General features: G+C 36.6%; 1 protein-coding gene across 14 annotated transcripts in view; it reads right to left on the bottom strand.

Moving 5' to 3' along the window:
- cast (calpastatin) overlaps positions 1–14177 on the bottom strand; it is a 39727-nt gene extending 25550 nt beyond the window's left edge. For 8 of the 14 annotated variants that reach the window (XM_082140558.1, XM_082140570.1, XM_082140567.1 and 5 more), the window contains exon 1: positions 3556–3675. In XM_082140558.1, the coding sequence (XP_081996684.1) occupies positions 3556–3660 (105 nt within the window). In that variant the 5' untranslated portion in view covers positions 3661–3675. Of the gene's footprint in view, positions 1–3555; positions 3742–8374; positions 8432–9062; positions 9241–14035 lie in introns of those variants that run through there. The other 6 variants (XM_082140566.1, XM_082140562.1, XM_082140569.1 and 3 more) reach the window with 4 other exon arrangements.
- Between the last annotated feature and the right edge of the window lie 11167 nt (positions 14178–25344).

The raw sequence follows: 25344 nt of genomic DNA, 5'->3' as shown, positions 1-25344 counted from the left end.
ACAGGGTGGGTGGGCTTTCCCATTTTATACCCCTTAAAAATAGCCAAATGTCTTTACTTTACATCAAAAGACCGATTTTCGGTTTGTTTTCCCAGTGTATCAGCATAATAGTTAATTTTGTCAAATTCTAGGTGAACACTAGCAAATGGAAAGCTTCAAACCTGATGGCCCATGTCTGATGGACTAAAAGCCACAAAACTCCCATTTTGATTTCATGAGGTCTTAAAGATACAGGTAATGCATTTCCTTTCACTTAAGGCTTTCCATTTGTGGTCTGAGAAAAGACACAGCCCCAAATGTACACAATGAAGTTTAAAGTTAAAATTGCAGTAGTTTTTGGACAAAAGGCAGCAAAGTAGTCAACAAATTACATCATCTCACAAGCATGCATTAACATGCATATAAACACAAGGTGTGGCACTGATGAAGAAATAACCCTCAGGTGCGATATGATAGAGTCAGCATATTATTTTTGCTTGTAACTAACAAAATAATCAAATAAAATATAACATACAAATCTCACTTAGGTAGCCAAATGCCATGTGAGGGCCACTTTCAGGCGATTAGGCGAATATACCCCCAAAAGTCATTTTTAAACACCAAATCTGACAAACATCGCTCTAGCTGTCTCTTTCAGCTTTTCACACACTCCCCTTCTCTAAAAAGTATGAGTATTACTGACTTTAAAACCAGCTGAAGGAACTCCTGAGTCCTGACGTTCTGTGCTGCAACAGTGTCTATATTTAGTAGTTTGTTCAACATGTGGTTTGTTGACTGAGTTTCTGCCCAAGAGTCATGAATAAAGGCTGTATAGTAACAAAATCTTAAGCTCTGTTCCAAAATCTAGTGAGCTGAGCTGCCTTGTTGTCTACGGCCTACATAGGCAGCTGTTACTTAGGAAGCAATGTTCCACACAAATAGTGTAAAGATTGACAGAGATTGAGTTGACATTATTATGTTGCATATACAAAAACGACACAATTAGAGAAAATTTTATTATTTCCTTTTACTGTCATTAACGTGTTTTTTCTATTGTACTATATTCTGAGATTTGCTTTGTTAGGGTTAGCTAAATCTCCACAAATTAAACATGTTTAATTTAAAATTTAATTTAATTTTAAAAATGTCAAAAATGAGTTATCTTATAAGGCAGCATAACCCACTCTGACACGCATATGATGCCTTAAAATGTTGCCGAGGGAGGATTTGGTGAAAAGTAAAAAACAGAGCTCTTGTTGCACAAGTGTGCATAACTCATGATGACATCATATTTGCACAATGATTAGGCAATGAAAAGTAATGTTTTTTGATTCAGCATCTGATCATGCTCAGAACGTGTGAGATCCCCATGTGGACTCAAGGGCATTCTAACATTGAACCTTCCAGGCATGATGTTCAATCTTTACAAAATCGACAGAAAAACACAACTTAAATATAATGTTGAAGCGCAGGTAATGCTAGGAAACTTGTTTGCATTCAGGCAGTATTATTCTGTATTAGGTTAACAGCTGACAAATCTGACAGTCCATCTCTGAGACAACCTGGGGTTCAAAAATACCATCCCATGCTTTAAATACCCAATATTAGCTGCTGAGTCCGCAAATAAACCTACATATATGCATGTGTGCCCATACATACAGATATAGAAATAGTTGTGTGCTATTGTAACTACATGCAGTTGGAACACGTTCCTCTAGCTGTTCAGATCAATAGTGCGCCGCTAACTGAGGGGGAAAACCCCCCACTGTAGATCAATATGCTGTTACAATACACTGAACTCACTTGACAACAGAATTAAAATGACCCGAACACAAAAAAGTGTTGCAACCGTATGTCTAGCCCTAAGGTTAGCCTTAATTTGAGATTTTCTCTTCACACTAATAATTAAACTACATTTATATAAAAATTCTATATTATTTTGTCAAAATAAATAAAAAACGAAACATTACAAACTATAAATCATTTTAAATGTCACCAGTAAATTTAGGCTAAAGAGATCTAATCTAACCATGTTATTAAATCATTAGTGATTTTAGAGATTAACTTTAAGTTAAGATGACAAGGTAATATAAATGTAAAAACAGGGGAAATGAGAATAAACAATTAAATATCCAATGTCATCATACAGTGTGTATACATATCCAATAATTACAGATACTGATAAATTAAAAAATCTGTAATGTCAGCAACCAAAATGGTTCTGATAATGTGACTATAGATAAAACTACATTGGTAACATGAACTATATGATAAATATACAAATATACTCATGTGATGAAGCCATCTTTGATTAACCTGTGAACAGATACTAAGACTTGCTTTGAACCTTTTGAAGGGCTCCAATTAGTGTGACATCATTCTCAATTGTTTACCAGTTTCTCTGTCAAATTCTTAAATCTTTAATGCTTTATTTCAGTTGATAATTATATGTAAGATATTAGCTTATATAAGTATTTTCAAATAAAATAAATACTTTAAAATTCTATTATTATTATCATTATAAGTTGTGAGACATTCAAAATAATAATCAGAAATATGTTCAGGCAATATTCAAATCAATCAAAATAAATTAGTTTTATAGTTCATTAAGATCAATCAATATGACAAAATTAGGTTAAAAAAGAATAAACCGGGTAACTGAAACTTTGATGGTCCCTTTTGAACATTCTGTTGACTATAAGTAACTTTGCAACTACATGTCAACAACTTATTCTAACTATAACCCACAAAGTCAAACACAACTATTTAACTTTTTTTGTTAAATTTTAAAATATCTGTATGTAAATTAACAATGCACATTCTTCACAGTGAAAGTGAGCGAGTGTCTTCCTTCAGGCCATTAACCTTAGCTGATGCTGAACCAGGCTGGCATGTTGCACTGTGGGAATGTGCAGCACTTGGATACAAGCCTATTGGCCAAAATATATCAGAGAGCTCTGCTCATGCTCAAAACAACACAGCTACCCATGACGTCTGCATAACACCAGTTTTAGGTTGCAGGAAGCAAACTAGTGATATTAGTGTCATAACTGACATAGTAGGAAAATTAATAGGCTAAAATATCAGATGCAAAAGTCAGAACCAAAGACAGCAATACCACAGGTATTATGAATTAATTGTAAGACAGCATCATTACAAATTCTGCAAAAAACATATCACTAATAGTTAAATGAATCACAGTGAAACACACCCAGAAAGGCTTTCAATGAACAACTACTGCGCATTGCAACATGGATTTGTCGTAATATTGCCAGTTAAACAGATAACGGAGACTGAAAAGTCCATGGTGGAACTGCAGCTTTATTTCAGTGCTAAAAGTCCCTACAGTTACACTTTTTCAAACACATTTCCTGGCATTCCCCACACATTCCAGCACTCCTCCTCCCTCAGAGGGTTGCTGTGGGAACGAAGTCAAGACCTCCTGAGCAGAGCACGGAACAAAAACTCAGGCAAAGTTTAAAAGCACACGATCAAATCCTCACGATGTCAAGTTAGTCACTGCACCTGAAAAACACACTTAAGCAAACCCCATGCATTCACGGTACTCTCTGAGACCTCATTGAGATTATATCCAGTAAGCAGCACCTGTTGCTCTACAGCGACATCCTGCAGGCCTTGTTCGTCCCGTGTGCCGCGGATCCAGCTGATGATCTGGCCCATGTCTACGTCTCTGTGGCTCTGCTGTGTCTGCTGTGCTGTCTGAGCTACAGCATGTTCCAGGCACAGGGAGCAGGGGGAGGGACTAGGGGGAGTGGTCAGGGTCAAAGGAGGTGTGGCTAGGGCGCTTACTGGAGGCAGGCTCAAAAGGAGGGAGGGAAGGAGGAATGGCTAAATATGGAAGCACATGGAATGTGTACCGCCTGACTGAGATGTCAGATAAACTTTAAAGGCAAGTCACTGAATAGGAATAGGGTAAAAAATTATAACCCAGTTGACTGATTCCATTAAGAATTGCAGACATCAAGCTTTCCGAAATGCAAATATTATAAATAAATGTAAATATGTAAATGATGCATAACCTAATTAAATATGCACTCATTTGCATACATACCCAGAACAAAAAATATGACATTGGACAAAGCCGGGTTCAAATTTCTTGTTTCATTTTGTTGACATACAAGAGTCAAAGGTTTTTAGAGGGGATTTTTAAATCTCTTTTTGTCACTCCATAAATAAATAAATAAAAAAATAGTGTCAACAGCAAAAAAAAAAGAAAATCACCATGTTTTTAGAATGTAATGTATAAAATCAGGCAAATAATAATTAAATAAAAACCTTTGATAAAAACCTCCATGAAAACCTTCAGAATAAAAGTAGGAATAAAAAACTATAATGTTTGGTGTATATACAGTAAGTGCTTGATTTCTGGCCCAGTGCTTGAAAAAAAGGCTTTTAAAGGTACATTGTAATTAAAATCAACAGACGCAAATAGATAAAGTGCATAAAAATGTTGTTTGTCTACTAGTCTGACATGTTAAAAACATGAAAAGCCAAATAGCACAAAATCTCAAAATTGACCAGTGCACAAAAAAAAAGAAAAAAATAGTTTTGCCTGTAGTGACTTGCCTTAGAGCAGGGATATCCAGGGCGTATGTTTTCATGTTCACACGGTATGATCCAAAGGTAAACGTTTATGGCTATTTTTATGGTGCATTTGAAAGATATGCATACAGACACTAAATTACCTGAACCAACAAATGAAACAAAGTACAAACTAATTGGAATAGCGGTCGTCTGACTTATAATAGTGGCAGGGACTATATATGTAACAAAAAGTGAGTGTATGAAGGAGAGGGTCAGGGGCAGACTTCCTGTGCTTCAGTGGGTCTGCTGCCAAGTGAAACTAAACTAAAGCATGCAAGCCAAACAATTCCCTAAAAATACTCCTAATCAGCATGAGTAACCAGCAAGAAGTCCCATTTCAAGGGAAGGACGCGTGATATCTTTACACTGAGTGTTTAGCAAGAGCTTCCCGATCATCAGTTCACTGAATAATGTTTCAAATGTGCAGAGCTGAAATCAGGGACTTGCACTTACGAAATATTTGCCTCAAGTGCCTAAACACTGTGTGCTGCTAGTATCCACCCCAAATGATGAGAACAAAGCATGCCTGTTCAGTGAGATGGGCCTGGGTGTGAACATCCATAATGTCCAACTGACATCTCAAGTTCAATCAGATATGGATATGCAGTAATGCGTGTTAGACAACTGAAGACAGCCAATCTGTGTCAAAGAGCTTTAAAGTTTTTTTTATATGAGAAATTGGCTTACCTACAAACTATTTGGAGTTAATTCATTGCCTGAAAGTCATTAAATAATCTTTCAGAAACTTGTGCAATCAATGTTAAGTATAGCAAAGTAGACTCAGATTTGTAATGTTAAAATGTTGTTAAAAAAAAAGTGAAAATTTTTATTTTCACTTAATAATTTCAATTGAATTGACTAAAAACAACAAAACTTCATTCTTGTAGCATTACTGAGATTGGGCAGGTGATTTTCTAGTTCCCAGTTGAAAAGAGGCCGTCATAAAACAAGGTTTTAATGTTGCTTCAATGAAAGAGGCAATTCTAATCTTCCATTTTATGTGTATTATTATATTATATGATCTGAGAATAATTTCATATCAAGTACGTAATCTTTTCTTTTGCAAATAGGTATGAATAGCACATCCCCTCCAACCTTATTGCTTAATTTTACGAGAAATCCATCCTCTCAATTCTCACCACCTGACTGCATATGCTGACTTGCATTCCTGGAGGCTTCATTTCAACATATGAACAGCGGCCCACTGAACCGCTTAGCATCAATCCGCATTGAGAAAGAAGTCCAAAGGAACCTGATATTATACTCACATGGCTAATTATTGCCAGAGAGCTACTTCGAAATACAAAAACGATCCAATAGATAATAGTCCCACCACAGAGGCCAAAATATCCTAAATTCAAATCTAAATTAAGAGGTCCATCTGTTTCAACATGAAACCTAAACTAGGATAATCTCTTTCATATTCATTGGTATTGACAGAGCTTGAAATGTAAAGCTTTTAAATATATATAAGTTGTTTTTTTAAAGAAATTAATACTTTTATTCAGCAAGGATGCATTCAATTGATCAAAAGTCACAGTAAGGATCAGTAACATTTATAATGCTTCAAAAGATTTCCATTTATTTCTATTGATAATAATAATAAGAGAGGTTATCACTACAATCAGCGACCCAACCCTGCATGCCCATCTCTTCTATACCACCGTACTACCAGCATTATATGGGAGTGAGACATGGTCTCAAAAAAAAAAAACATTAACAGAAACTGTAACTGGAAGAGCAATGGAGCAAGTCATGCAAAAAGATAAGATCACAAATAAATGTTTGCGTGGGATGTCAAGGTTGAAAGATGTGATCATGGAGGATGGGCTGTGCATGTCTCGATTGGAGGATGATCGATGGACGCTGAAAGTGACAACGTGGTACCACTATGAGATAAAGCGACCACTTGGACGCCCGCCAACTCGATGCTCAGATTCCCGAAAGAGTTTTGTCAAAACCTGGATGCGAACAGCCAGAGACAGACGCAGACGCAGATCATCCACCGGAGTACAGGCCGAATAAAGAAGAACAAGAAATGCTTCTTAAGCATCAAATCAGCATAATAGAATGATTTCTGAAGGATCATGTGACACTGAAAACTGGAGTAATGATGCTGAAAATTCAGCTTTGCCATCACAGGAATAAATTACAATTTAAAATAAAGTAAAATAGAAAACAGTTATTTTAAATTGGAATAATATTTCACAACATTATTATTTTCATTAAATAAATGCTGCCTTGGTGAGCAGAAAACTTTTGAATGGTAGTGTACATTTAAAAAGAGAAACCTAGAAACTAAAGCAACGACGTCCACACTTGAATAACTCAATACATAAAGGAAAAAGTGGAGTCTCAACCTTTCGCAGAGGAACATCCTGCATTTGTGCACAAACGTGCGCTCACACAAACACACGATTTTTGTAAAACAAAAGGTTCGACACACCCACATACCTTCCTGTAACATTCAGAAGCACTTAGGCTCAAGCTTTGTGAGACTGTGAAAATTAACTGACATAAACACCTGAAGGCAGAAGACGACTAATTATCATTAATGGTTTAAGCTGTCTCTAAAAAATCTCTGAACCACAGACTTGTTTATGCATGAGATTATCTAACATCCATAATGTCAGACACTTTGCAGACACACCTGAGCATTTCTTCTGCGGACTAACTGAGCGAGTTAAACCAGCTGTGTTATCTTGAGAAAACTCAGTGACACATTATGCCTTATACTGAGTTTAGTGGGCCCTGGCGTTGCCATTCCGGTGCCCGGAGTGTGTCACTGTAACTGGAGCTCCTGATGAGTTTTAGGATATATATATATATAGTAACAAAATGTCCCTGTGAACATTTCACGACACTGTCACGGGACTCTGACACATTGCAGCCCAGCCAGGGGTGTACAAGCAAACAAGTGCATACTACCTATACAAAATCAATATATTTAATGCACTGCACATTCATAAATGCATTCCACTGTTGTTTCTGTGGGTATGGCTCTCTGAAGTAGATGGGAGTATTGTGTCATAAAGGAATGCTATTTTACATTCCCTGGGCTGGATGTGCAAACATGGCAGAGCTGGGTTATAAAACATTCATGGCTTTGGAGAATTACAGTTTATATCTGTGACACACAAGCCTGATTGGGAGCAATAACTCAGCTAGACTGCAAGGCTTTGGCTCGCAAGGACTATTACAGTCCACAAGAGGGTGTCAATGCTCCATTAGAAGCCAAAGCATGAAAAGTAATACACTTGATCAATGAACTATGCCAGTTTCTTAAATGTATAATTCACCCAAAAATGAACATTCTGTCATTAATTATTCACCACTTCAACGCTTCAAAAAGTCATAATGGAAAATCCATATGAATTGTGCAGTTTAGTGCATATTTTCTGCAGAGACTCAATCACTTAATAAAATTTTTGGGTGAACTATCCCTTTAAGGACAGACATTACAAAAATAGCGTTAGTATAGCAGTTTAAATTGGAATGAATTTCCATGACTTTTCCAGCCATTCATTGTTACTGGATACAGACAAAAAGCCAATGAAATATTATACAATGAGGATACCTATTCAACTAATTTTACTGTAGAAATTAACTTGACTTTTTTGATTTTGCTAATTTGCATATCTTTCATTGCCTGGAAAGCACACTTCTAAAAAATCTGATATTTCCAGGTTTTCCATGCCCGTGGGAACCTGCATCTGATATTAGCATATTCTAAGATGAATTATAATTTCAAAACAACACATTAAACGTAGAACTGTAAATGATGGCTTACCTGGAATCTTGAAGTCTGAGGAACACAGGCTTGTGTTTGCAATGAAGTGTCACCTTTCTAGAAATAAATAAAGACAGAAAGAAAAGTGATTTAGCGCCCTGCCAAAAATTACAATAACCTAAGGGTTTAACATGTCACTACACCCAAAATGATGAATAAACAACCCTACTGAGAAATATAACCCTTCAGAACAGTCAAAAGCATCAACTGAGAACATATTTTTGACATACTAGATTTTTTTCCATTTCTGCAATTTCTCCTTGAAATGTACATTATAATACTTAAATACTTATGCTACATTATAACATATATTAACTAATTTTATACTTTGATTTTACAGTTAGGTTTATTTTTTCACTCTACGCCATGGCATTCTTTGAGGAACTTTTTACAATCGCAATGCGACTCAACTCCATAACAGGAAACTTTATAATCCATGCAAACACTTTAAAATCTAATTACAGAGGGCTATATCAGACAACGCCCTACTTCTAATAGTAACCCATTGTTTTGTTTTTTTGGTTGGTTTTTGTAAGTGAGCCTGTGTGTACAAGAACAACGGTCAACCTAATCCTGATGTGTTTACATTTGTCAACTCTTTTAAGGAAAATCTTTTGACCACCCGAGTTGTTTTAGATTGGTGATAAAGTTTTCTTTGCAGTTCAAAGCATGACGCGGATCTACTTACGATGCTCGCCCAATACGCAGCGTACGCCATGGCTCAATTCGCGTCGCTTAAAATGTTTAAAAAAAACTCTCCTCCTAATGTCTTCCTCGAGTAACGTCCGCCAGCTTCTTTCATTCAAGTGAGGTGTGCTGCTGTCTCGCTCTCAGATAAAAGCCACTCCCGTGAATGTTTGTGGTGGGTACCAGTCCAGAACACTACTGATAATTACAGCAAATAATGATCGGGGCGGTTTTTCTTGGTTTCTAGATGTGGCGTAATCTTTTGCATTTTATTTTGCGATGTGAAAGTTTAAGCTTAATTTGCATTGCGCATTCAAAAATTACAGATAGTCAAAGAACACAAGCATTCCTCTCTATTGCGCAACTCTGGTTAAGTAAGTAAGTAAGTAAACTTTATTTATATAGCACCTATCACAGATAAAATCACAAAGTGCTTTACATGTAGCAAGTTAACAATTTTAACAAATAAGAAACATCATACAAAACATAAAACATAATAGCTCAGTCAACTGAAAGCTTGACTGAATAGAAGTGTCTTCAGCTGTTTTTTAAAAGAATCAACAGGATCGGCCACACGCATCCACAGTGGCAGGGCATTCCACAGTTTGGGAGCAACTGCTTGAAAGGAGCGGTCTCCCCGAGTTTTAAAGGGATACTTCAGGATTTAGCATTAAGCTTTGTATTAGTAGAAAACCTGTAGTATTTTCGAATTACCCTGCTTTCCACCCTCATATCCCCCTGAGAGTAGAGATTTATGTATTTTGTGTCTGGAAAAAATCCTCAGATGACGCAAAAATCTTTTGCGTCATTGGAGGATTTTTTGGCCAGAGGCTGAAGACTACAGCCAGTAGGAGGGGCTGTCCCGCATGTTTTCAGCCCGCCCATAGGAGGTGAGATCTCACTCACAGAATGTACACACAGTGTCAACCATCTTTCTTTGGAAGCTAAGCTAGAGGCTCTTGTTCTGTGGAGAAAGCTGAGTAGTAGGGGTTACCATACTGTTTTTCCTGGACATGTCCGGCCGTCGAGATCGTCCAAAATGTCCGGGATTCGGCTTTTGCTTTCTGCAGTCGCCATTCATTGTTTACATGCACACCTTTTGTTTCAATCTAACTGAATTCATTCCGATTGGTGAATCTGAATGTAGTGTTTACATGAACGCTAAACAAGTGATCGGTTGATGTGCGTTTTAACATTGCTAAGAAAATTCCCGCTCCTCCGTGAGAGATAGCCTATGAGACCGGTGCGTCTCAGTGATGACGCCACCGGCCTCGTGCCGTTCTCCCGCGGCCCTCAGCCTCGTCCTGCTCGCCACAGTAAACATAGCCTAATGAATGGCGACTGTAGAACGCAAAAGCCGAATCCCGGACATTTTGTGCGATCTCGAAATCCCGGGCAAACTCGTCACGGAGACTCACTGTTAGCCTAGCCTTGTTGTTTTCAACTGCGCTCTCTTACCGGTAGGCGTGGCTTGGGAGTGGCCTCCTAGGGCAGCGAAGCAAGTGCATTCTGGGAGTTGTTGTCTTTCATCCACATAAGCCAAAAATAAATTTTCTGGCTTTTCTCAGTCTAGAAAGCTCCAAATTAAAAAAAAAATTCACACTTCTTCTACATAAATGACCTATTTTAAATACTTTATCTCTGGAAAGATGAATGTGTATCCCTTTAAGGCGGGTTTTGAGGACAATCAGGAGATTTTGACCTGAGGAACGAAGAGTGCAGAAGGAAGAGTAAGGGGTCAACATGTCTGCGATATATTGGGCGGTCTGTCCATGTAGTGCTCTAAAAGTTAAAACTAAAATTGTATAATCAATTCTAAATTTTACTGGAAGCCAGTGGAGAATAAATAAAATCGGAGTAATGTGTGCCCTTCTGTTGGTTCGTGTTAATAGCCTGGCTGCTGCGTTTTGCACTAATTGGAGACGGCTCAGAGAAACTTTGTTAAAACAAGTAAAAATAGAATTACAATAATCTAACCGTGAAGAAATAAAAGCATGAATGATCATCTCCATGGTAGCTTTGGCCAGTATTGTTCTCAGTTTAGAGATATTTCTCAAATGATAAAAACAGTTTCTGACCAACTGTCTAGAATGACCATCCAGAGACATTGATTGGTCGAACAAAACACCAAGGTTTCTTAGGCTAAACTGGACGGATGAGTCCAAGGAACAGAGGTGTTGTTTAATTTGGGGCAGTTTTTGTTCAGGAGCAAAAAGTTTCAGTCTTTTTTGTATTCAGTTGTAAAAAATTGTTGTATAACCACGTTGGTTACGTACAGACACTTTAATTGCAAGTCTTAAAGTCCCCATGAAATCAAAATTGAAGGTTTATGGCTTTCAGTATGAATATGTTAGCCTTATTGTTATCTATAAGCTATGTGCTCCAAAATAATTAAAAAATTTGCATTTAGAAGATATAAGCAGCTTCACAGTCTATCACTTCCGCCAATATGGATCAATGATTTTGATGACATCACTCTGCACTCTTCTCATCAGATTTTCTGTCCAATCAAATGCTCTCTAGAATCTAAAGCATCCCTACATTATAAATAGATGCCGAATCGGCGGCTGAAATCGGTCACTTGTTCAACATTAACTATTTTCGACATGGTGAATGGCACATAGTGCACTATATAGGGGATAGGGAACGATTCAGACAGTGTAAATATGCTTTCCATTGGGGCGAATTAAGTCTGGTTTCACGTTAGTGTCACGCAAAACGCAGCAGTGCGCACACAGTCTGCTTCGGTCCAGAGACATGATAGAGCATATGCGAGTCGAAGCAGACCAGAAAACGTATAGGGCTCATTTGAATTCTGCACAGAATACTATTATTTTCAAGCGATATGGAAGAGATTAGGAGAAACGGTTAGGAGGAAACTGCGGCTTTACCGACTTCAGTGGCTCTGGCCGAGCTGTGATATAAACTAAACTCTATTTGCTATTTAAAAAAGGGGAGGAACTGTCCGATATGTCCCACCCTGTCTTCCTGTTACAGTGGAAATTACGTCAACAGATTGAATAATGGTGCAGTGGGCATTTAAAGACTCATGAGATTCTAGTTCATATTCTGAGTTCATGCAATTTATGTTTTTAAATACAAAGCAGTCTCAAAAACACATTTGTGTACCTGGATCACAAAACCAGTCACAAAGTCGCACGGGTATATTTGTGGCAATAGCCAACAATACATTGTATGGGTAAAAATTTGATTTTTCTTTTATTCCAAAAATCATTAGGATATTAAGTAAAGATCATTTTCCATATAGACATTTTGTAAATTTCCTACCGTAAATATATAAAACATTTATTTTTGTGAGTGAATGCAGCACAATTGCAAACATTAATGGACAACTTTAAAGGCGATTTTCTCAATGTTTCAATTTTACCATAGCTTTCAGATGATGTATAAATCTCAATTTAAAAAAAATGGCCCATGTGACTGTTTTTGTGGTCCTTTGTTGTACAAATGAGTTTCTTAAAGTAAAGTTAACAACAGACCTTCATTTACGCAAACATTTTAATTGTCATGGAGGTTTCAGGACTGCGAACCACTCTTGGCTAATTTCAAATCGGAAATGTTGAATAATTTGCTACGGAGCCCCCGCACATAACATGCGGATCCGTGATGTGTTTAGATTCACACTAAAAAGAACCAGATCATAAGAGTCATTCATTTGAGAATCGGAGCGTACAATTAACTGCTTAAGTTACTTCCCTACTATATCATAGGTGAAAAACCAAAAGAAGTATACCCGAAATTATACCGCTCATAAAACAGTAGGCAAAAAGTACCTGGATGACCTAGCCTACTTCTTCCAGTGACATTCTAAAGTGAGCATAAGATGGACACTTTACTATCCCAAGAGGCCACGGGAGAGGATTTGTGAATGGCCATGAAGCGATGCAACTGACACTGGTAGGTCACATGATAATGACAACATGGCGAATTTAACATTAGTTCGTCCATATTACAGCGTACTTTTTAGCGGTCGTTTAGTAACTTAATTGACGTTACTTATTCAAAATAAGTAGGCCTACCTATTCAAAAGAGTAACGTTATATGATTTCGGATGCCACCTGACTCGTTGTCTTGCTGCTTTATCATGGCGCACAAGAAGGTAACGTTAAGTTACCACACGAAACTGATTTCGGACAGGCTTTTGAGTCAGGATAAGAATGCTCTACAGCAAAAATGTTATGACTACAATAGTAACTTCTTGCTAGAAATTAAATCAAACGTGGAAAAAGTCGGTCAAAAACGTACATTTTTACACACAAACTGACCACCAAACGCAACTTTTATCTTTTTTTTAGCTCAAAGAATGGAAAGCACAGGATAGTGGAATATCAAAGGCTGCGAACCGAGCAAAGGATACATCTGCTGCCTTCAAAAAATCGATCAAAAGGCATCTCCTCCGGAGGCAGCATCTAGGACTATGTGTGTTTTGGTTCACTGAAAGAATCGGCTCATAAGAATCATTCGTTCGTAGTCAGATTACACGGGTTACGGTGAATTAATTGATTCACTAAAGAGAACCGGCTCCTTACGAGTAAATCGTTCGTCATCCGTTCTGGAAACGGTCTGCGCAGCTCTATTTATTTTTAACGCTGTAGAAAAGTGTAAACAGAATAGCAGAGCAGCTAATCAGTGTAAACTTTAGTTCGGCTGTTAGTAAATGCACGCTCGAGAACGATTAATAAACCTAAAATCATTTAAAAAATGTTTTTTAAAGGGAAATCGGTTAAGAAGAGCAGTTCCCAAACCTAAACCATTCCTTTTAACTTCAGATAAAAAAAAAAACACATTCATATTTATTTAATATGGCTAAATCAATCTGATTATATTAGATTAGGCTACACCAAGAAAGGTACGTTTTAAGAAATAACCCAATGCACAACTGCACATTTTAACTTTCTACAGAGTGTTACAGAACACAAAAAGCAGTGTAAATTGTGTGGGGGGAAAACATACCTTGTCATTTTTCTTAGGACCATGAGTTCTCTTTCTGCGCGGCATGTCTAAGGAATAAGATCACTGACTTTAAAAACACAACACAGTTTTGTTTTCACCAGAGGTGTACTTGTGGCACAGTGTTTGCTCCTCCTGTGGACTGTTAACGTATCAGTCTGTGCCAGAGGCTTAAAGGAGGAATGAGTTAAATAAATCAGAGCGTTTGTGCAACTTTCAGAGTGTCAGTATGAATGTGCTTTTGTTTTGAGGCTATTGCGTGGCTTTTGTGTGTGGATGAATGCTTTTTCTTCAAACAGTATCTGTCTTTATTGGAACTATTGACTTATTTGGACTTATTTGGATGCTTTTACTATTTTTATTTATATATTTTAATGTGCTGCGTATGTTGTATGTTTTGCTGAGGCATACAGTGCCACGCCCCCTCAAACGCTTCTTTTCTCTTGTCCTTCCTTTCTTAAAGGGGACCTTTTATGCAAAATTCACTTTAGGTGTTTAAACACAGATATGTGTCCACAGTGCGTGTAAACAACCAGCCTATAATGGTTGAAATCCGCCCACACCTTTTATAATCCCCAAATCATAAACACTCTTCAAACTAGAGGTTTCAGATGCCTCGCCCATGACTGGTAATGATATGCCATTTATGCATTGACGTCACCTTCCCGCCGGAGCCACGCCCCCTCAGCTAGACTGAGTGGCAGAAGAGCATGCGTGACTGGATTTAATAGGGGAAACTGCGAAAACGTGAGTAAAACAAACGATTATCTGTAAAGGTTGGACTTGATAGTGTTCCTTACAACCTACCAAAGATCCAGCGATACATGGATATTGACATGCTGCCAGGAATCATGTTTCCTGACATTTATATGTGCCTGATTTCGATGCCGGGGAAATAGGCTACAGAAGGCAAATTTGCCTGTGAATGATTTATATAAATACAAGGTAGGTAAATATATAAATATAGGTAGGTCTAAATCTGGGTGACCACTTATATCAATGTTATATATAGCCTATCATCATATCGTCCAGCCTTAAAACTTTTATAGTTTTTGTTTGTGTTTATTTAAAAACATCCTATTATGCAGAATATAAGATGGTAAATATTTAACTGATGAATTAAATCACCCCCCCCGTTTTTCGCGGAATTCACTCTGAAAACCAATGCTGCCACTCAGTCTTTTTGCCACTCAGTGGGCGTAACCGCAGTCAATACGGCCGACTGTGACGTCACTCTATGAGCATAAATACCTCCCTAAGTGACAAACATCAGTCCTTTATTTTTTTCTTGCTGAAGCAGCTGGAGATATACAGTGTCTGAGCCACAAATAAAACATTACAAATGTTCTGCTATTGGATGTACCAATGAACGTAAGAGTCTCCAGACTCCTGGCACTGATCCACTGAGGACACTGTGGTTGAATTTCATTTCTGAGAGAAATGTGCCAAAGAAATTTGCTGAAGTGTTATAGGCCTATATTTGCACAAATCATTTTACACCTGCTGCTTTACAAACGAGGGTCAGTTCAACGCTGGATTTGCACAAAAGTTGTTTCTGAAAGATTTTTAGATTAACATGATGGTAGTCGATGAGTTGAATCAACTCCACAACAACTACATACATTTATCCACTAACCATTCAGAAACATCCAGTTGCATTCTAAAAGTTGTAACCTCTTCCTGAGTCTCTTCATCACTGTCCGACTCCGGTTTGAACATGGCTGAACACCACTACTTAAAATTTCGGACATTTTGCCTGCGTGTTTTGTTGTATCTGAAGCAGGAGCTGTAAAGGCCCCGCCCCCTTCTGGAAAGCAGCAGCTCATTTGCATTTAAAAGGACACACACAAAAACGACGTGTTTTTTGACAAGCTATAATAAATGATATGCGGTATTTTGAGCTGAAACTTCACAGACATATTCTGGGGACACCAGAGACTTATATAACATCTTGTGAAAAGGGGCATAATAGACCCCTTTAAATGTATAGTTCATCCCACCGTCATCATTTACTCACCCTCAAAAACAATAAGACATTTTTGTCTTTCATGGGAAGAACTGCACTCCATGCAAGTAAAATGAATGTGAGCTAATACTTTAAATACATTTTCTCTATATTCTGATATGAAATAGGCTAATAGCTTTATGTGAGGAACACGGCCCTATATCAAACGTTTTTGGAATGAAATGTTTTCTGTTTGTCTTTCTCTCTGGTTATTGCTTTCCTTAGACACACAAAAGAAAAAAGAGAAACCCAGCCACTATCCCCTCCTGTGTGAAAGAGGCTCTGTGTTTTTCCCCAGAAAAACAACAGATATTGCAGGAAATGCTCTTGAAAGATCTCCTGCCAGCATTCTTGAGCAGTAGCATTTGATGTCGAACACACCTTATCTTGCTCGGAGCTGAAAGAAAGCTGCTGGTTACTCACACAGGTGTGACACAATTTTTCTCTTGTTTTTCACTTAAAATAGTTTCCCCGCTTCAGTTCAGTGCCTGTGACAAAATGACTGATCTATGCTACGATTTAATCTCCTTTGCCTTTAAGCTTAAGCCCAAAGTGACAGCAATAGATTGTTACTCAAAGCTATCAATCAGTAAACAGTGTGGTGAGGCATATTAAGATCAACAAAGTTTCTCGTACTGCATGACTCGTCATGTACATGTTCTTTCGCAAGACAGTTCTGTTCATAAACCGCTAGACCACCGAAAGTTACATAGTGTACCTTTTAATTATGATTTGAATTTAAGCTTTTTTATCAACTATTTGTTTGTGGTAATTCATTGGCTTAAACAAATGATCATGTTCTTTATGCAGTTCAGTTCACATGCAGGCTACAGCTGTAGGCCTATTTGGGTTCAATACTACCCTCTGTTGGCGCAGATCATTTTTTAACTGACCCTTATAATAATGACTGTGGTTATGGTTGATGTACTACAAAATCATAACAATTTAAAATGGAAAGTCCTTCAGGAAGTGAAATAAGATTTCAGAATTTTTCTACAGTTAATTATTTTTATTTTTTTTACCGGACTGTCTGATTACCACAGTTTTTCTTAACTGTAATAATAACTAGCTAATATATATATATATATATATATATATATATATATATATATATATATATATATATATATATATATATATAAAATATATATACATATATATAATTAATGTTAAAGTCCCCCTGTAGTCAATCATTTTTTCCCTTAAAACTCATCTGTGATCACCTAAATTACATATTAAAACGTTTTTTTCCTTAAAAAAATGTCTTCATGCCTTAAAATTGCTTGAATGTAACTCTACACCCTTGCCTCATTTAGTATACACTGTTCTATGAATATGCAAATTAGCCCCGCCTCCACTCACTCACACCAGCTCAGAGATCCACTCGTTGATGATCACACGTTGACGTGATTGGTTACAAGGTAGATTGTGACATCAGAAACACCAGCGATTTCAAACCGCGTTTTTGAGACTGTCTTTGGTTCACTGCAGTTTTAAGGAGAAAATACTCAGCAATGGTGTTGACTTATGAATTTACACATGGTTTGTCTTAAAACGTATTAAAAACACCACATAGACATTTAAACAACAGTGAAATCTTGATGTTTACCACAGGGGGACTTTAGGCCACATAATGAACAGTTGCCATGAAAATCCAGCAGGTGGCGTGCTTTTTGTTACTTCTCAGAGTTTTCTACCTTGCAAACTGATGTCATAAAATAGATACTACCACTGACATTTACTATTTATAGTGATCAGATCGTTAATTTAATCCAAAATCCCCAATAATAATAATCAAATTAAAATAATCAAATGATAAATAATTCAAAATATATATTCGAAAATATATTATAAATATATTATGCATGATTTACACATACACAATTTGTATGGACTATATTTATATAACAAAATAGTACAATAATTGCTTACAAAAATATTGTTTACTGGACAAATCATTTCTTTAAAGAGGCCATCTGTCTAATGATTTAAGATTGTGTGCATGAGGCAGGTTGTGTCATGATCAATTATGTTGTCCACTTCTGCCACCTTTTTATTTACATCATCATCCTCTATCGGTTTTCATTTCCCAGCAGTCTATAAAGTAATCAGTAATGGCAGCAGCCAGGAAGGCAGTGTGACTCATTCTACTCTGAACACCCTGAAGTAGAGAAGTGAAGCACATCCACACTCAGATCTGCTATACAGCAAGTGTCCAGAGTGGAGCCATCATGTTTGCAGGAACCTTTAAACGCTTGATAATTACAGGCACCCTGTGACGGTGATAACATTCAACCACACAAAGGCACCTAACCGCCGTCTGTTTGGATGAGTGTGTGTCCTGATCTGTGTGTGGTTAAAGGTCCTCCACCTCAGATAAGACAGAAGGGACACAATCATTTAAATGGGGCCGCTGGCTCGTCTCTCTTTAAATCATTCCTTCTCAAGGCACCACTGTAGTATCTATTGACCTCTAGTTCATGAAATCAGCTGTTTGTTTTGTGTCCATGCTAGTGGCTGGGAGTATTGATTTACTAAAGCCAATTAGATGAACAAGTCTTTCATTCTGCAGAATCCTATAGCAGCTTGTCTTTACCAATAACATTTACGTGACTTACATGTACTTAAATGTCTTCACAATCACAACCAGGAAAATGCTGTTTAATTCATTTAAATGACAAGGAACGTTGGGCTATTTTATTATTTGCAATCTGTAATTTACATATTAAACTGACTGACAAATTTGAAGTGTTGTTATTGTTAAAACTAAAAAATGATTTTTGTTTATTAGAATATATTTGTTAAAATAAATGGGAAAAATTTCTCCTTGAAATTTCTAAAATGATAAAACTAAAACTGAAATAAAATAAAATAATATCATACATAAAAAGCACACCATACATAAAGTTACAAAAACTTAAACTAAAATGAAAACTGAAAAAAATTAAATAAAAGCTAATTAAAAGTCTTAGTCAATGCTAAATAAATAAAGCTAAAGTATTTCTCCTGGCATTTTAAGGCAATTACCATGAAGTGTAATGGACATTAAATAATTAATGTCGTGTTTTACGGGGGTGTATTTAATGCCTACTGGATGTGGCAATGGTCGTCAGGAAGAGTACAAATGATCATACCGTTTAGATTCGTCATTGTGGGGTAAGTGAGTCTGTAATTTTATAGGCATTACAGGAAAAACATTCGCTCATTGTTAAAATCTGCTTGTCATTCTCCAATATTAAAATCGAGAGACCAAATGGTCTTTTCATTCCTGAAAGAATCACAGGTTACAAAGGTTAAAAGCCAAACTAAAGGTCTCCCAAGTTATCATAAAATATTTGATTGACTTTTCAGGTAAAACACAGCAAAGCTGTCAAAGTTTCTGTTACTAAAAAATGTGTTTGTACTATAATTTTGCAAAATAGGTTAGTGGAGAGTATATGTAAACATTTTCCCCACTTTTACTCTGTCATGCTCATGAGAAGAGTGTCACTTTCCACTCTCCTTGTTCTGAAAGGTCATGGATGACGTTCAGATATGTGACGGGCTCACGGATGTCACTGTTCTCGGCTGCAGGAGCAATTAGCCTTTAGGTTAACGGACTCGTGTGATGGTTTGAGATATAGAAATATCTCAGATGTTCAGGTGACCTTCTGTCAGCACAGCAGATAAGAAGAACCCTCACAAAAACTGGAAAAACTAGTCTAGAGCAACATTTCTTTCTGAGGAAATGAGATGCTGCCATTTTTTTTTCTTTAGCAATGCTTGTTTTGACAGTGGCAACATGCCTTTTCCAGCATAATGAGCACCACATTGTTTTAGACGGCCTGTCAGTTAAACAATTCAGTGTCAAAATAAGCAGCTCAATTCTTTAAACAGCAACATTTTAGTGCACAGCTCATCCTGCAGTGATAGCAATGTCTTTATAACAATGTAAAATGTAAATAAAAACATAAAATATAGATTTTATTTAATGGTATTTTTATTTTTTCAAGTTTTAAAGTCATCATGAAATATAATAATTTTTATGGAATATTGCCGTATTTATTATAAATGATTTATCCATGCACATTATTATTATTATTATAATTTTTTATTAATTTGCCCTCGTAATATTTAATCAAAATATCTTCCCCTCCCTATTGCAGCGACATTTCTTCTCTGATGAGGGACATGATGATGATGATGATGATGATGATGATGATGATGATGATGATGATGATGATGATTCAGGTCAACCGGTCACTCACATGACATCACAGCAATAGCAAGCCACACCCATCCAATCAATTTGGACAAACCCCACCCTACATTTTTATCTCATTCGAGAAGCTGTTTCACTTGGAAATATGTCACAAATGGGAAGAATGTAATGTAAATATAAAGTATTATATAAATAATAATAAAAGAATACAAATAAAATAAAAGTAAACAATGGTCACAAATGGTCAACAGCCAGAAAGCCATAAAATATTTTGTGCCAAATATTGAAGGAATTGATTGATTTAAAAAAAAATTACTTTGGTGCACAAGCTCATAAACATATCAAAGTTCAACACTGAGAGGAGCAAGTTTTGTTTTACGACACTCATGACGATGTAAAAAAAATTGTTTTTGCATTTGGCTTTTCTATGTGTGAGCTCCTCTCCTCGCTCTAAAAATTTATTCAGGGGACCTGTTACCACTATTATTTATTGATTTAATTAAACTTTTTAAATTGCAAACATTATTTTGAGTTTTGTTGACATAATAATGGTGATCATTGCAAGAGTTTCTGTAATGTTAAAGTTTTGGTTACCATTGTGCTAAAGAGATGACATAAAGGTAATCACTACATTGACTCTTTCAGCAATTACTGTGCTAATGCCAGTGACATAATATCTACATGTTCGTTAAATTCACATGATAACTAAGTTACATTTAGCATGTGCTATGATATGCGTATTTTAAGTAAAATAGATCAAATTAATTGGTTCCAGGGCTAAATTAATCCAGTTAATTATTTTTTTATATATTTTTTTATTTTGAGTAGTCAACTTAAAAATTTGTGTTCATGCTTCAAATTAAGTTCCTTTAACCCTTAAACACATACCTCGGGCCTTTAGTGACCCGGGATGTCATTCACTACCCTCCTTCTCATTCATTTTTTTAAGTTAGACATCAACCCTCTTAGTATTCCTCAATCAATTCATTATAAACAATATACAATTTTTTAAAAATGTATAAAAGAATGTAATTTAATTTTTAGAATAGCATTTTTTGTAAAAATTGTATAGGGTCGCTAACGAACCGAGGTGTGTAACAGTGTAAGTATATTTTTTCTGCACAACAAGAATCGAATCTTTGACGACTGACTAAGTGCAATTCACCTTTATTCCACAAGGTGGCAATGTTTGATACACAATGATAAAGTGACGTTTCACTGCAGGCAGAAAACAAAAGAATAGGAAGTATCATCAGCAAAACTTGAAACGGCTCAGCGATTTGCAGAGCAAGTACTGAATGCAATCAAATATCACTGTCACTTGATGGTGGATCTGGTGAAGAAGCTATCCGCGATCAAAATATAATTTTTTTTTAAAGATGTTGAAACTGCTAGTTTTGAGAATATGTCTGAGATTGTAAATATGAGCCAGATGCTGAATGTACTAAAATGAGCTTTGATGAGGACAGTGATGATGGTATAAAACATCTGCTGAAATCGAACCCTCCCCAGCTCCAAAAGGTAACAAAATATGATTTATGTTATTATTCTGTAATTGTTACTCTAATATCAGAAGTGTTTTCTATAATCGCGACAGGTAGAAATCCATCCGTGTTAGAAATAGATCTGTGTCGCTAAAGACCCGAATATGTAATAATGATTGACGAAACATTCATGCATTTAGGGGTTAACTCAATGTAGTTTGTTCTTTGTTGGTTGAGCACAATTTCATTAGAAGTTGTCATAACTACAAAAAAAATGGATGCAAACTGTTCAACACTAATTTGTCAGTTTTCTCTGGTCTTTTTTATTTTTTCTTCTATTCTTTATGCATTCACATAAACATTGCATGTTTCTTTTAATTGGCTACTTTGGTCATTATTTGCCATAGAAACGAGCAGTTTTACTCAACCTTAGGGAGTCTTGTGCCTTTGAGAGCTGCTGTCTCTCTCTCTCTCTCTCTCTCTCTCTCTCTCTCTCTCTCTCTCTCTCTCTCTCTTTCTCTCTCTCTAGAAACTCCCAGGCTACTAAACAGAAACCCAATTACCGGCGCAGGACACACCAGGCTATTACAGATATATCAACAATGGGGGATGTTGTGAAACACTGTTTTTCAGGATGTTGACTCACTGCACTTTATAGCAAAAAACATTAGTACGCTCATGTACAGACAATAAATTGTGAAGTCCATATCGGCAAGTGACACGTTGATCATTTGTCCCAAGCTGTGGGCTTTACAGGTAAATTGTGCAGTTTTTCTCCTTCATGTTTTATGCAAAATAGATATCCAATGCTGTCATCGTGTGCGACAAATCCGGCTGCAGCTGGCCATATGATCAGATTAATTTCCTTCAATATTTGTGTCACTGATATGACACTGAGCACTGACAGCAAGATAGCGAAGAGAGATGGCGAAGAAGGAGAGAAAGGTTTCCATGACAACTACACATCCTAGACAAATGACACAGTTTGAGGACAAGAGTAGGCGATAAGAAAAGAATCTCTGCATGCATGTAGGAAGAAAGAGAGAGAGAGAGCGAAGATTGGAATACCTGGTCTGAGTCAGAATATCATTGACTGCTGACAAGAACTGCTGTTTTATGAACCGTTTTATATGGTTAGTTGTTACATCAAAGTAAAATAGTAATTATTAAAGGGATAGTTCACCCAAAAATGAAAATTCTGTCGTCATTTACTCACCCTCAATTGTATGAATTTCTTTCTTCTGCTGAACACGAAAGAAGATATTTTGAAGATAATATTTTGTTGGTAACCAAACAGTTGATCGACCCCATTGACTGCCATTGTTTTTTTTGTTTTGTTTTTCTCTCCATACTATGGAAGTCAATGGGGTCTATCAACTGTTTGGTTACCAACATAAATATTATCTTCAAAATATCGGAAGATAATATCTGAACTATTCCTTTAAAAAGAAACCAAAAATGTATGCACCTCTTGATGGAAAGAACATCACAACATGTATTTCAATCAAGAGGTGTATCAGTTTTTGGTCAAGATCTTGTATTGACAATGCAAGAGTCCAGCACTCTGTAAAGTCTCCTCCAGCACATCCCAAAGACTTACAATTAATTTAAGATGTGGACTCAGAGGTGCCAATTCATGTGTGAAAATGATTCTTCATGCTATTTCCCAACCATTCTTCCACAATTTGATCCTTGCCATTGTCATCATGGAATGTGGCCATGATATCTCTTCCTACATGGTTGTTTAAGAAATTAAAAGCTATACACACTCCATCAATTAGGTTTAGAAGAACTGCTGCCCAACATATAATGAAATGCTATGAAACATAATAATCACCGCAATAATGATCTAATCATAGACCCATAAGCATTTGCCTATTTACTTAAAATTTTAAGTTGAATTTCCTATAGAAACAAGGACCAAAGCCACCTTTTCTTGCTTCTATTAAGATGAGTTGAAGTGTCTTACGCGTCAAAAATACATGGCCAGTCCGTTAAAGTGTTGTACATTTATTTTCACCAACACAAAAAAGCAAAAACATGAAAAATCCTTGAAATTCTTTTGGCCAATACTTCCAAACAGCGCTCAAGTATGGCTCCAATACCTTTGGAATCTTACATGTCTTAAAACCGAATAAGATATTCCTTAGATTTCGATTTAGACAATTTCCTCATTTTTGACAGCCAGACGGTAAGATACTGTTTCTCCTTCTCCTACTTCCTATCCTGAATCCCTCTAGCTAAAACAGCATACTAGTATGAACATATAAGGATTTGTGGCTTTAAAGCTAACTTCAAGTAAATTATTAAAAGAAAACTTCAAGGAAAATATACAAGGACAACTTCGAGTAAATGCAGTACAGGAAACTTCAAGTAATTTCTATACAAGGAAAACTTTAAGTAAACTCTATACAGGATAACTTCAAGTAAATTCTCAAATAATAGTGCACTACACATAAAACAGAAATAAGCTGAGAATAATAATAATACAAATTGACAGCATATTAAATTGGCTCTTACATTTCCCATGTAGCTTTTACTCTATTTTACTGTTTTTATAGTTTGTAGTACAGTATGTTTTATTTAATATATATAGCTAAATTTTTTTGAGTAGCCATCTCATTACTGGTTTTCCTTTCTGTGGTGATTAAGGCTTATTAACGTAAAACCTTCCAATCAAAAGATGATTACCGATAGGTCAAGCGGACTGCATAATCCATCCCTCTTTCGCTCTTTCATCAATTAATTTTACACATAATTCATCTGCAGCAGTTTAAACACTCTCACACACACTGTTTACACAGCCATCATAGCCTCCATGACGTCTTCTGGTCTGATTCAGAGTGTCCATTGCTCCATCAGACCTTTCATTTCCTGTTGTTTCACCCCACCCCCCTCCGCAGGTCTTGGTTTTACCCCACTATACGCTTATTGTTCATCCACCATTTGACGTTACCGTGTCTCTTAATGACAAACTCCCAGCTGTTACGGTGCAGCTTATATGAGGTGGCAGTAATCAGATGTGAGAGATTATCTCAATTGGCTGATCTGGTTTTTCCACATTTGACGTGTTGGTGTGCATGTGAGTGTTTGAGCGTGTGCATGTTTGATCTGTGAAGCCTTTTAATTACACAGTAAATTAACAGGAAAAAGGAGCGTTTCGCATGACTGAGTACTTTCGACACTAAGAAAATCTTTTGAGTTCCCGCCAAAGTTGATGCAGTAAAGACAGATGGTGTAGTGGCCAATAGTCTTACGTGAGATCTCTATTTTCTGTCCAACTCTCCAAACCCTTTTTTTAAAGAATATAAACATGCATGTCACTCATGAACCTTTCTATATTCTTCCTCATCTATTTCCAGGTGCAAAGTCTAACGTGTTTGGTGTTTAATGCAAACAGGTGTTGCTAGGTGGACGTGGATGAGTGAAGCTCCTTCAGCAAATGGACTGTTTGCTCAATAGCGCATCTGATAGGCCTACTCTGAGAACAGACCTGTTGATTTATTTTCATACGTCTGGCTGTTTGTTAGCATTCCCATTCATCTCAGTGACAGTTGCTTGGTTGTTGCATGGCACTACAAGAACACACACAGTCCCAAGCCTCAATAGACCAAAAGTCTAT

This window comes from Leuciscus leuciscus (genome assembly GCF_965113295.1).
Source record: "Leuciscus leuciscus genome assembly, chromosome: 16".
Lineage (NCBI taxonomy): Eukaryota > Metazoa > Chordata > Actinopteri > Cypriniformes > Leuciscidae > Leuciscus > Leuciscus leuciscus.
Note: the sequence above shows the minus strand (reverse complement) of the source record. Positions and strands in the feature narration are given on the sequence as shown.